General features: G+C 51.5%; 3 protein-coding genes across 3 annotated transcripts; 2 read left to right on the top strand and 1 right to left on the bottom strand.

Annotated features, from left to right (window-relative positions):
- Positions 1–2,771: 2,771 nt before the first annotated feature.
- Positions 2,772–4,948, top strand: GLOTRDRAFT_138792 (uncharacterized protein; the record flags this gene model as incomplete). The annotated part of the gene is made up of 12 exons (XM_007868112.1): positions 2,772–3,014; positions 3,078–3,315; positions 3,380–3,414; positions 3,465–3,628; positions 3,689–3,797; positions 3,854–3,951; positions 4,011–4,084; positions 4,131–4,138; positions 4,191–4,334; positions 4,529–4,593; positions 4,654–4,691; positions 4,750–4,948. Exons 2-12 carry the CDS (start codon positions 3,293–3,295, stop codon positions 4,946–4,948), a joined length of 957 nt encoding a protein of 318 aa, XP_007866303.1. The 5' UTR covers positions 2,772–3,014; positions 3,078–3,292.
- Positions 4,949–5,707: 759 nt separating this feature from the next.
- GLOTRDRAFT_138791 (FAD-binding domain-containing protein) lies at positions 5,708–7,969 on the bottom strand (the record flags this gene model as incomplete). Its single annotated transcript, XM_007868111.1, has 6 exons — positions 5,708–6,064; positions 6,126–6,354; positions 6,419–7,037; positions 7,088–7,252; positions 7,318–7,445; positions 7,503–7,969. 6 exons carry the CDS (start codon positions 7,967–7,969, stop codon positions 5,900–5,902), a joined length of 1,773 nt encoding a protein of 590 aa, XP_007866302.1. The 3' UTR covers positions 5,708–5,899.
- Positions 7,970–9,552: 1,583 nt separating this feature from the next.
- Positions 9,553–11,103, top strand: GLOTRDRAFT_138790 (Aldo/keto reductase; the record flags this gene model as incomplete). The annotated part of the gene is made up of 8 exons (XM_007868110.1): positions 9,553–9,708; positions 9,761–9,831; positions 9,882–9,963; positions 10,014–10,229; positions 10,309–10,459; positions 10,523–10,720; positions 10,787–10,962; positions 11,014–11,103. 8 exons carry the CDS (start codon positions 9,553–9,555, stop codon positions 11,101–11,103), a joined length of 1,140 nt encoding a protein of 379 aa, XP_007866301.1.
- Positions 11,104–13,107: the final 2,004 nt, after the last annotated feature.

Genomic DNA, 13,107 nt, shown 5'->3' with positions numbered 1-13,107 from the left:
CTATTGTTAGTAATATTTGAGGGTCAAAGAAGCACATCAGGCGCTCGGGAACCCTACAAACGCGCGGGTGAGGTAACCAGATATCTACCCGAGGGACTGTAAATGCCAAGGCTATGGACTGTGGATTTCGCCAGCGGAAATCGCGTCGTGACGCGATTTGGCGCGGGCGCGCGCCAAAATCGACCCCCTCCTCAGCTAGGTTCGGGTCGGGAAATTCACAGTCCCAACCGCGGCATCACAGTCCACTCGGCACCCAGATCTGTGGCTTGCCCCGAGCTTTAGCTGACCTACTTGCTTGCTCCTGGTATTTATTCCTTACTTAGCTGCACTGTACCGTAGCTGCACATGTACTATAGTTCAAAGAAATTTTATTCCGAATTTTCTACCCTACCGTACCCTCATGGAGGAGGCTGCATCTGCCCGCCTCCCGAGCTTGACTTGCAGCGGTGGCGGGAGTTGCTTATGTAATCCGATTGAGACCGTAAACTTTCCTATGATCAGATTCACTTACCTGCTGGACATAAATTGAGTCTCCTGCCATATTGAGGCGGCCGTCAGGCCGGCCGAAATGTGGCGGCTCAAAATGAGCTTTCTTGATGTACATGTTGTTCTCCGGCAGTGGTTCTACGTTCAACTGCTCGCTCTCCAGAGCAACGGTAGAGCGGAAGGGAATCGGACTCCGGCGTGCCGCGCAGCGCCGTACTTAAGCAAGTTGATAGGAGTGGGTGCGATTGTAGCGGCGGGCCGTCGCATCCAATGGGAGCTTAAGGATCGCGATCCATTCCAGATACCAGTAAATTCTATGCATCTGACACAGCCTGCATGGAAATCCCGACACTCTGCGCTGTCAACCGAGGGTCTCACTTTGGCTGATGTTGTTCGGCGGGGGCTCGAAACACTGAGCTTCCGGCCTTCGAACAATACCCATTGACAAAGGTGAGTACAGCCGAATTTCTGAATCCAAACAAGTGAGGAGAGTAAGGATTTGGAAGCAATAAGCTTTCGATTCATTGTCTCTCTCGCATGAGGGGGGGGGGTGTGCGATGTTCCACCTGAAAGGCAGACAAGGTATACTTTAGAGATAATTACAGTGACGCAGAAACAGTCTGTTAGCTTCTGCCTTGTATAGCACCACCGGACAAGGCGGCAGTTACACCTACTTGAGAGCATTTAAGCAGGCAGGAGGTATGGAGACTCTTAAACTGGCAGCAGATGTTGCAATTCTCACTTACTGGAATATCAGCAAGGAGTGCAATGCTCCTGACCATCAAGGGGCCACTCTAGCTACAGAGTTGCGGCAGGTATCGAGCCCGTTAATCAATAACAGCCAATAACTCCGCATAGTTGCGCATGCTGTGTCCATTTTCAGAATCGCATCTGTGAGTGTCGATAGGAATCAAGGAAGTAAGATGTGATGATACAAGCTATGTTGCACTGGTACAGGATAACTCCGTTTCTGTGCCTTTCAATAAGGATCCATCGGAGGCTGCCATGCGGAGACCACGAAAGTCAGTCTCCATGGCAGGGAGCCCTTTTGGACGTGGCTACACATGACAGGGATGGGGCCGTTGTCCGCCTTGATTTGCATAAGTCTGTGGTTTGTGACATGGTAATGTCAATGGATGAGCCAGCTAACGGATCCGGGAGAGGCTGCAGGAAGATTTGTTTGAATCAGCGTAGTACTCATTCTCGCCGGCATTCACCCCAACGACGCCGATGTCTGAATATCGATGTGTAGCCGGCGGTATTGCCGCGCACACTTCAGTCCTGCGTGATTTGTAGCCTGCTATGTTGTCATGACCGGCTGAAGGGAAGATTCGGTTTATGTGCAGCGGCTATGGGCCTTTACTACGGGTATGGAAGGGGCGGACCTTCGAGCGAGTTGATGACCCGCTTGGGCCTATGTTTGGCTCTGCATATGACGCTGCCTTTCTCAAGTCAATACCTCGGTAAGTGGGGCTGCCACATTTCCAACGGCTTCCAGCGCTGAAGTAGGGTTTCTGCAGTCTCGGAGACATCGAGGAAAGGATGGGATATAGGGAGCTCTGTAAGATATAAGCCATGCCGTATCTCGTATAATGGACGCAGATAAGGACGCGGGTCGTGAGCTCGAGCGCGGTATAGAGGCAGTCGGCTCCTTCCACCCACGCGGCGGCAGATTAGGGCAGTGGGAAGGAAAACATTCCGTGGAATAGCAAGAGCGACTCTGCTATTTCATGGAATCCGAGCGGCCAAAAGCATGGTACGCCTGGTGTTTCCTCATTCTCTCTAGAGTTGCTCGAGCTACAGCCACGCCCGCTATCACGTTATGCAGCCAGCCTGTCCTAGGGTAGCGAGGTGCCCGACTTGCGAATCCGCTTCTGATCCGGAGAGCTTGCCGCTGGAGAGGTTTTACCTCAGTATAAGATGAGCTGCATCGGGTTTGAACTTCGCGTTGTTGTGTCTCATTTGAAACGGGAAGACTGCCCAGTTCTCACAGGATTCATGCACGGTCAGTCTAAGTTACCTGAGACTCGACTGCCCTTCCCACAGACTTCGGACAGCATACAAGGGCCGTCGGCTGATACGCGCATCGCCGACGGATACATTTGTATTGTGGGGCTACGGAACCATAGGTGAGAGCTCCGAAAGACGGATCTCTTGAAATCTAACTTATTCCGTCACCCTTTGGTGCTGCACTGTCGATAATGAATCCATCGTCATTAAGAGTTACACAGTGGATACGTTCTCGCCGATGTGGATCGGTGACAGTTTAAGATATTCGTCTTGTTGAGGTACTGAAAGCCTTGACTTCTCCAGCTCCGAGGTAGTGGGATCCTGTGAACGAGAGCGTTATACCTGGCGCACTATCAGCCATATATCAATCAACCATCAGCAGTAATTGTCATTCAGTGTGGTACTGCTGTCCCCTCAAGTGGCTCGATCATCTGATATGATCACACGTCAAGACACTATTCATGGCCGATTTTGTGATGCATCCCCCCGCGCAGTGCAATATCTTCCAAGCAGGCCTTGTGAGTTTGGTACTTCACATATAGACGAAGGCAGAGCAGTCATGCTAATCCGCTCATCTGCAGGTGGGAGCTTGTCAGATGTGCGGAACAGAGGTGATCTACTCGCGCCTGCTACAAGGCGATTAAAATATCTCTGTTCTTCGTGCATATAACGGGTGCGGCTATCCTCCAACGCTATGTCATACCTCCGAGTCCCAGGATGTTTTGGGTGAACCATGCACATTTAAGAGTGTTCCACTACACCCGTCCTTTCACCCCAAGATTTCCATACTCCAGCCATGGAGGATGATAGGTCTCTGCTGTACGTGCTTCTCTGCCTGTCTTATTTCAGCCTCAGCGTTGTGATTGATACTTGTTCCCCACAGACAGCTATACAACATTTTCAATTTGGTGGCCATAGGTACGTCGTTCGAGATGGAAGGACCTTCAGATCACTTCATTCTGCCTCAGTGGTGCTGTACTATGACCATACATTGACATCAGACGACGAGATTTCATATATCTGGAAAAAGCCTTGGAGGTTTGGCAAGACATGCTTCATGCTCAATCGATATTTCGCTATCCTATCCAATGCCTTTGTTATGTATGAGGCATTCAATGATCTATCCCCCCAAGTACGTTGATCTTCGAGCCCCTTTCCCGAAGTGAGCTAATTTATCCATGGCAGAAGTAAGAGGGTGGATAATACCTTCCCTGCATTCTATCTGATCATCTTGACTAGATGCTCGGAATATGATCTGGTGCATGAGCTTGGCTTTTGGGCATCTCAGATCTTTGTGACCAGTAGGCCAGATATCAATGCGCTGAGTGAGACGCCAACTAATATCCATGACACGCAGCGCTTATGGTTCTGAGGGTTTATGCGCTGTATGGTTGCAGTAAGCGCATGCTCGCTGGTCTGGCTGGAGCTGCTGTCCTGCTCACTCTTATACAACTGGTGCGTGTTTCCTGCCTGTTCAGGTGTGGACGTTCGAATATACAACGCTTGTCGTCCAGATTTTGGGTCTCCGTGGACGGCCGACGGTGGCTTTGGGTATGCCGAGCTGTATTCTCTTTCCTCGTGATGATGCGTATGATAAAATGCTCTCGCTTTTGGTCTTTGCTGACTTTAAGAAGTGTATACTGTAGGTTCAGACCTCGTTGGAGTGACTGGCCCGGCTCTGAAATACATTCTAGATCTTGCGGGCGTCTGGGAGGCAGGCTTGGCCTTCGACACCCTCATCTTCATTCTCACTGTCTCCAGAACATGGTCAAGCAGCCCATTACGCAGTAGGAATCTTATGAACTGGTGGGGAATAGGAAGGCTCTTCCTACGCGACGGTTAGTTCAGTCCTGACATTATCTCTCGGATTTTTTGATCGAATAGCTGGCGGCAATTAGGAGCCCTTTATTTTGCGTAAGCACTACTAGTGTCTTAACAACAGGCATTTTATGGTGTCCCATGACAGGTGCATGTGTATTGCCAATGGTGCGAATGTCCTCATGTTCTATGTGAGTCATATACATCCCCGTAGCCTTCCGTGATTATTTTAACGGAATTTCTGCGTTCGCGTATCCTGCCGATGTTAAGTTCGGACCAGTAAGCGACATCTTGTAATGTATCTATGCGGCATTGTTGACATATTGCTATCCCCCTTAGCCTCTCCTCAAGGGCAGCCTGGCGACGCTTGCCAATATGTGAGTCACTACATGTCTATCCCGACGGTATATTGATTTCATGCCCTTCGTCTTCTAGTATTGGCGTCACCATGATGTCTCGGCTGACTCTTAACCTTTACCGTCACCTGGAATCTACCGTTCATGAGACGCCCCAGATTCTTTTGACGACTCTGGGTCCATCAAATTGTTCTGGAGTAGCCAGCGAAGATCGCCTGCACGCCTCGCTGCCAGTGTCCATCATTTCGTCCGAACACCGCGTAGCTGCACTGGCATGATGACCACAATTCGGGGCCTATCAACGTGCCTTCGCATCGACATATTGGAACACGCTTTACTGAGGTTCCCTCTTCCCTGGTGTGGAGTAATGTCACCTTTGGAAGACATATCCATGAATAGAGAGAAGTTCCCGATGCTTCGCTTTAACCATCTGATAGTCTGTCGGTCATCATATCATTTATATATCTCCGTCTCTGCATGTCAGATCATGGCTTTGATACTTTTCTGTCATCTCCCAACAATTCTGAATCAGAACATCAGGGAGTGAAAACATGGACGCTCTCGAGTCAAAGCATGAGTAAGGCGGACCCGGATCTTCGTAAGTATGGTGAATACGAAGGGCAGTACTAACAACGTGGGGATGATCCGCGAAAAATGTACCTGTGATTTGTTCACAGCGGGCAAGGACCGGTGTCCCGCCCCCGGTCACGGTCATTCATCTTTCACGGCAAGGGTGGAAGAACACTTTCTTAGGATGCTCCGTAGCGGAACATGATACAGACATAAAGAATGAAAGGACAAGGTTAATTAAATGTCCCCTGATTTTTGGGGACCATAGTAAATGTCCCGCAGACCTTTCTTTGCTCACTCAAAGGACATTCTTCATGTCCAGGTTATGGTCCAGCAAAGACCATTCTAGGGAAGTGTTCTCCCAACAGGGAGATGTTCCTGGCATGCCCGCCGGCGGGACATCAGTCTCTGCCCGCAGTGGTTGGTGATTGGGCCTACTCTGAACGAATTTACACGGAGCCACGGTGGTGGAACTCTTTGAGTTGCATGACGAGACACGTAACGAGAGGATGCTCGTATACACAAGCGTACTATAGAAATTACAAGCACAAGCTCGACGTACCCTACGTAGTATCGGACTGTCCGCAGATTGAAGTAATAAATAGATTGTTTGCCCGCATTCTGTACCCCGAGAGTGAAATGAATAAGTTACGTTATAGTTATGTGGTCTTGCAGAGAAGCTCATCATCCCACCCTTCAGAGTTGACACCCTTCTTCACCAGGAGCAGATCATGCGGGTCAACCTGCTTCTTGATCTTGAGAAGACGTGCGTAGTGCGCATCACCCCAGTAAGCTGCCTGCCAGTTCTGCTCGAGCATATCAGGCTGCGTAGATACTCAATTAGTCGCAGCTCATGCAAAGCAGACGGTAAGGAGGAAAACTGACCTCGTTCAGATACTGTCCACCCAATGGAGGAGGCGCCAATTCACGCAGAGGCTGGATCTGATCGTAGGCGCTCTGGTACATCTTGTTGAGGGCATCGACAGTCAAGGCGTCCTCACCGCCGGTGACGAACCCGGGCAGAACGGTCATGTCAGAAACAGCCGTGCGCCAAGCAGGTGTAACCGCCGTCTCATCGGGGTCTACCTTCGCGACCTCGCCACCTGCAACCATGCTGAAAGGGCGAAAGCTTGTCAACACAACGAAACCCCAAAGAAAAACCGGACGGATATACGTACTAGGGGACAGCAACGCTTAAGTTGGCGAAGATTCCACCCAGGAGCTTCGCGTTCTCTGGGGAAGTAAGGTTGCGCGGCATGAGCCAAGATGAGGTCGCCGTAGTGTTCGCGCTCCCAGCTGTCCAGTTGAACCCGTAACCGTTCTGCGAGTTGACGAGGTTGTCAAGGTTCCATTGCTGGAAGTTGGGGTACACCTTGGTCATGGCGAGGGTGACGTTCACTCCGGAGATGTTTCTGGACGCAGCGAAGAAGGCCTCCATGGTGGCGTTGGCAGCAGGGTTGGTCGGAGGGTCGCCCGGGCTGAAGAAAGTCAGGTAGAAGGTGTTGGCGAGGAACGGCCAGACACCAGACCAGCCGGCATCGGCGATCTGGTTGTGCATCGACATCCATGTCGTCAGCAGCGTGGTGTACGCGTCCTTGGTGGCGGCCGTGGCGACGTAGAAGACGGCGGTGATCGGAGGGTTGGGATGTGTCTTGTAGGTTGTGGAAGTGACTATCCCGAAGCTAGGTCCTCCGCCGCCGCGGAAAGCCCAGAACAAGTCAGGGTTCTTGTACTTGTTCAGCGTGACGGATTGGCCGGTGGGGGTGATCGCGGTGAATTGTAGCACGTTGTCGACACCTGGTTTGGAGGTCAGATGTAGTCCTCCGTATGATTGCTATAAGACTAACCGAGGCCGTAGAAAGGAGACAAGACACTGTGTCCACCGCCAAGAACCCAGCCCGCGGCGGCACCGACAGTACCGTCGGGACTGAAACCACCGGGCACGAACACGTTTCGCGCGTTTGCAGCGGCGTAGACTTCAAACCATTGCACGGATGAACCAATAGTTACGGCTGTGTGACACAGGGTATCAGAAGTTAATGAGTCTATCACCGGGGACTGGAGGAGAGATACTAACCTCCCTGGCCTTGCGTGCCCCTTGGAGCGCCTTCGGGTACAAAGCTGTCTTTGAATTCAATGCTCTTGAAGTTGTGCAGGGAGAGCTCCAGCGCCTGAGAACCTCCAGAGCGACCTAAGAGTTCGTGCCTGGGTAATAGGTATATGGTCAATCCCGAACCGAGAAAACGAAAGACCGTTTCTCACCCTGTGTTCCGGATAACCAACCGGAGATTGTGTTGGGTAGCGAACTGCAGGGTCTTCTTGATGTCCTGAGTAGTGGTCGCATTGACGACATATTTGGGGATACGACCCTGATCACAAGTCGTTTCGCCAGGATAATACGGCCGAGGACAGTACTGAACGCTCCCATTCACTACCAGGGCTTCCAGGTTGACGAAGCCCAGACAATTAGGCTGGGAAGTGAGGAAGGGAGGATCGACGACGTGCGCTGTGACCTCCGCACATCTGGCTTCATTGTACGCCGGTGAGTTGGGGAAGCATACGGCGTCCAGAGGCAGCTGGTCTTGGATAACCGGCTGGCTGAGCTGCTTGCTGAAGGAGTCCCACTGCTGTTTTGATGGGAAGCATGGCTGATCGTACGTGCACTTGCATGTCGTGCGGGAAGAAACGAGGGACGCGAGAGCGAGAGTAGTAAGGAATGACCCCAGCATGATGAGTGCTGAAAGGTGCGACGGAAGGGAAATCTCGAACTACCGCGCCTGAGAGAACGCGGGTTTAGGAGGAGGCGTCCTCACTCTCTGGTATTTAAAGCGCTCGGCAAGGTCGGAGACCAGTATTGATTCAGGCACGATCCTGGCCTCGCCATGGCAGTAACAGGCCCAATAATCGACACCGCTATGTCGGACGTACCTTCTCTGACGTCCGCTCGCTGTCGTCTGCAGATCAACAAGGCAATCACATCATGAGACCTGACTCTGCCAGGGGCAGTTGCTCGGCCAGCGCGTCGCCGCAGATGTGCCGCCCAATACGTCCGGTACCGTGGACTTATCACATCCGTGAGTCGATCCCTGCGAGGCATGAGAGGGACCAAAGCCTTGTACTGCAGCTGTACTTCTCCGGTTCTCATCGCTTCTTTGAGCGTCCAGTACAATGTCCGTCCAACGTCGCTTCGACAGAAGCAATCCTTGATCCGCAAATACCGAGGTCGAAGGAAGTGGAAGTCCGCTGGAAGCCAGTGCCACACCAGCGCCTACCGCCACCCACCTTCCATAAATGGCAATTCCGTACGGTACGGCGAGCTTGCCAGGCTGTGCGCCGTAAGAGACTCTGTCCAAGCCCTGCCTACGGCTCGGTTCCGCCACAAAGGATATGATGTGGTGAGCATTCGTACACACCGTGTCCGAGTTGGAGTTTCCGCGACACACGGGTGACTTCGTTCAACCCAGGCGCAACCCACCGCTGTGTAGGTCGTCTTCGAACGTTCGCTTCACGCGTGTATCGGTGAACGACTGGGAAATGCTAGGCTTGGAATGACGTTGTGCGGTGTGCTTATTTTACCTGATGGGAGTGCATGAATGTTTCCTCCGACCGTATGATGTCTATAAGCCATAGGCAACGGTCATCAGGGACAGCCACATCGGCCAGAGTGAAAGAGCCGATACCCAAGCGCAGCGACACGACCTTTCTCAGCAATGACCTAGCTTCGACCAGAAGGATTCAAGTTTATGAATAGACCGCAGTCGGTAAAGTCCAGGGAAATGAGGTGCGCTATGTCTTGGAGGTAACGTGGACAAAGTGAGAAGTTTTCGTGCCTATCAAGATATACAGATTTTCGTGAACTCGAAGAGGGCCGACCATTTGCTGGAATAGATTTTGGACCTGCATATAGACTAGAGACATGTGGACTGTGTATAACACGCGGACGACTTTGTCTGTGCCAGTCTATGCCAGTGGGATGGTGGTTGTGCGAAAGAAGGCTCTTCTTTTCCGAAGGTGGCGTTCAGGTGGCGGCCAACGGCCCAACGCTCGTACAACTCCCATATACAGTATTCCTTATACTCTCGTCCTATAGTCTCCCATGCGAACTTGGCCATTCAGATATCTTTACGTCTGCTATTCGGACGGGTCCTAAGGACTAGGCCATTGACACGAGGCTAATAGCCTCTAGTAAAGTCAGACTTCGGATCGACCTCCGCTGCCTATCAATCCGAGAATCCGAGGTACTCGGAGTTCCGTATACATAGATAAAGGAGCATGATGGCAGTCCAAGGGAACAAGAGTCTCGTGAAGTACGATGGCTCTCTTTGCCCCAGCCCCTCCTCCGGCCACGCGACTTGGTCGCCTGCGTAATCTCTCTCCTCTTGCGTCGGTGACCGTCTCGCCGTTATGCCTGGGAGGTATGACTGTCGGTGATCAGTGGGGCCAGTACGGGTATGGTGCTCAGAATAAGGTCGGTTTCCTCAAGACCGTCTCATTTGGGGCTCCTGGTGAACTGACTATAGGAAACGAGCCTCAAACTCTTGGATGCTTTCTTTGATGCTGGAGGCAACTTCATCGATACGGCCAATAACTAGCGAGTCGACTGTGTGATATATTCAACGTCCCGTTGATGAGTTTTCACAGTCAGGATGAGACCTCCGAGAAATTCATCGGGGAGTGGATGGAGCAGCGTGGTATCCGTGATCAAGTCGTGATCGCCACAAAGGTATGTCGGATGAAGGATCCCCCACGATTTCGTCTGACATATGTGTATAGTACTCCACGATGTACAAACGAGCACCGAACTCTCAGATCAAGCAAAAGGCGCTGTACGGCGGGAACCACCTCAAGTCGATGCACACCTCCGTAGAAGAGAGCTTGACGAAGCTACGGACGAGCTATATCGACATTCTCTACGTTCATTATTGGGACTACAACACATCTGTGGAAGAGGTCATGAACGGCCTGCACAACCTCGTCGTGCAGGGTAAGGTACTTTACCTGGCAAGTCGCCTTCTTCGTCTCTCGCGTTATATGATACATCGTGGTCTGATTTGGATTCATATATAAGGGTATATCTGACGCTCCTGCGTGGATCGTCTCCAAGGCCAACCAATATGCCCGCGACCACGGAAAGACGCCATTCGTCATATACCAAGGCGCGTGGAACGTCATGCAGCGCGACTTCGAGCGAGAGATCATCCCGATGGCACGGTTCGAGGGTGCGTCCATCCCTTTCCACAAATAATGACGTCTTTTAGTGACACTTGCCCTTTCCCAACTAGGTCTTGCCCTGGCCCCGTGGAATATCCTGGCTGGTGGACACATCCGCACAGACGAGGAAGAAGAGCGCCGCCGACAGACCGGTGAGAAAGGCCGGACGACCTGGCGTGGTGACTGGGAGCGGTCCGAGAAGGAGAAGGAGGTGTGCAAGGCGCTCGAGAAGGTCGCAGCGGAAGTAGGGGCGCAGCATATTCAAGCAGGTAAGCGGGCAGCCTTCATCGTGTCCATAATGCTGTCATATAAGCGTGGGGGGCTGTCACTACTAGTCGCCATCGCGTACTTGCTGCAGAAGACGCCCTACGTTTTCCCAATCGTCGGCGTCCGTAAAGTAGAGCACCTGATGGCGAACATCGAGGCACTGAGCATCGCGCTCTCTCCGGAGCAGATCGCTTTCATTGAGAGTATCGTCCCATTCGATCTGGGGTTCCCGTCGAATGTCATTGTAAGTCGCGTCGGAGGCCTGCGTTACGTCTCCATGCTGACTTCCGGATAGGGTACGGGCACGGAGAACATGCGGTTCATGTCGATGGGAGGGACGTTCGATAAGGCTCCTGTTCAGCAGCCGATTCGGCCCGCTCCGTAGAGATCGGATGTTTCACGAAGAAGTGTATAATACAACGGTAAGTGCTTGGCTCGCGTAAGCTGCATGTTATTGACATGGATGACAGTTTCCTGTAACAGACGTACGTGTATACAAATTTCGGCCTCTGGACATTCCTCAGGGTGAATATATGGGGCACGCTGGAAAGAACCGATGTTGTGAAGGCTTCCAGACTGCCAAACTTGATGGTTTGTAGTCAAATCCAGAAGCTTCTCTGGTTAGGCATTATTTTTCCATACTAGTTTTCCTGCTGCGCGACACGGGGCTGATTGAACACCTTTCGATGTGTCACTGACGTGACAGAAGCAGGTTGAATCGATGAATTTACTCAGCCCACATCCTCGCGTCATGCTCCGTCAGAGTGGGAATGCTCCACTCTCCCTTATCCCAATTGTGGCTACGACTCGACGGTTCGCTCATGGGTAACATTCTGTCTTTGTGCTTCCACGACCTGGTTGGGCTTGGACAATGCACGAATGCCTGCTCTTGGGGGGCTATTCGAACCCTGGACCAGTCGCTCGCGCAGCCATTCAAGCGGCTGGAAATCGCAAGGCTATCAATATGCATACTTTACAGGCTCCACGTTTCATTGCAATGGTTTCCTTGCCGCACGAACATACGCCTGCAGAACCGTGGTTGCGTTCCGGCTACTCTGCTCAAAGCCTGTAAGCACAACGTCATCGAGTCCATGAAACGTGGCCATGTCTCGTACAATCTGCACACACCATGGCTTGCTGATGATCAGCAAAAACTTCCGGTCCGCGTCGCATTTACCAAGCTAAGCCTGTCCGGATGTTTGCAAAATTACTACTCCAAGAAGGCGGCATTTTGTGCTTCTCTAAGACATATCGTTGAAACCACCTTATTCTGTGCTTGGTGGGTGGCGTGGAGGGCCGCTGGCGGTGCCGATGAAAGCCGCAAGTCTAACGACGCCAAACTGAAAACACCTTCCTACTCCGAGCAGGACACTGTCGGCATACATTCCCTCTCGTTCACGCCATGCTTCGGCAAGGCCAGTTTACAGTGCACGGGTCCATGCATAGCTCCTCCGTTGTTAAGCCTCCCAAAGTGAGATGCATTGCATCTTGCTACCACCCGTCCGTGGTGTTCGAGTGATTTGTGTTGCGCAAAGCAACTCAGCATGGAATAGTCCCATTAGCGTTACAAAGCAAGTCTACGTCGCCCGCCCAGGGGTACGTTACATGAATGTCAAAATTGTGAAGATACCATTTTGCTGTGGCCAAGTGTTAAACCTCATCCAGGTCACTTTGTTCCCCTCAAGCCACGCTGGTTAACCTTGTTCTCGGACTATTTGGACCATCCAGAGGGTCTACTCTCATACCCGCCGCAGATAACAAGCTAAGGACAGTGCGTAGCTTGGAGACCATCCAAAGCAGCGATGAAGGAGCTGTTTGTGAGAGCCTGTGTACTCCCGAAGAGATCTGGTGAAACTATAGGTTGAGAGTTATCATACTTGGGGGGAGTGGGCCAATGCTATGCATGGCTGGTTACGAGTCCTGAGCTGGGCATAAGATACTCCCTATTTTACACTGTATATCATAGAGCTGACACAAATATTCCTATCTTTCTTGAAGTATTATTTGAATTTCACTAGACCTCTCAGGATCATCTTGTATATTCCTTGATTTGCTATAGAGCTCTGAATATATTATGGATTTCCCGCATTTTTCACAATTTTTATGGCCCTTCTACAGCCTGCAATCAATTCCAGATACCAATGATGTAATGGCTCTGCAGATCGGGTGAACCTGCAGAGTCATAGAAGGCAGGAGCCAATCAAAGTCCAGGAATCCAAACCGACGCGGCCCGCACCTCAGCCACTGACTACAAGCCACTACAACAGTCAATTCCCACGATAAGCAATAAAAGTAAAACCGCCATGCGGACTAGGACAAGACAAACAATCGATAAATTCACGAAAATACTGTTGTAGACCCCAGAGAAATTGTGGCGCTACTTCCAACT

Source organism: Gloeophyllum trabeum, assembly GCF_000344685.1.
Source record: "Gloeophyllum trabeum ATCC 11539 unplaced genomic scaffold GLOTRscaffold_00007, whole genome shotgun sequence".
In the NCBI taxonomy this organism is placed as follows: Eukaryota; Fungi; Basidiomycota; class Agaricomycetes; order Gloeophyllales; family Gloeophyllaceae; genus Gloeophyllum; species Gloeophyllum trabeum.
This window is presented reverse-complemented; position numbering and strand designations above follow the sequence as displayed.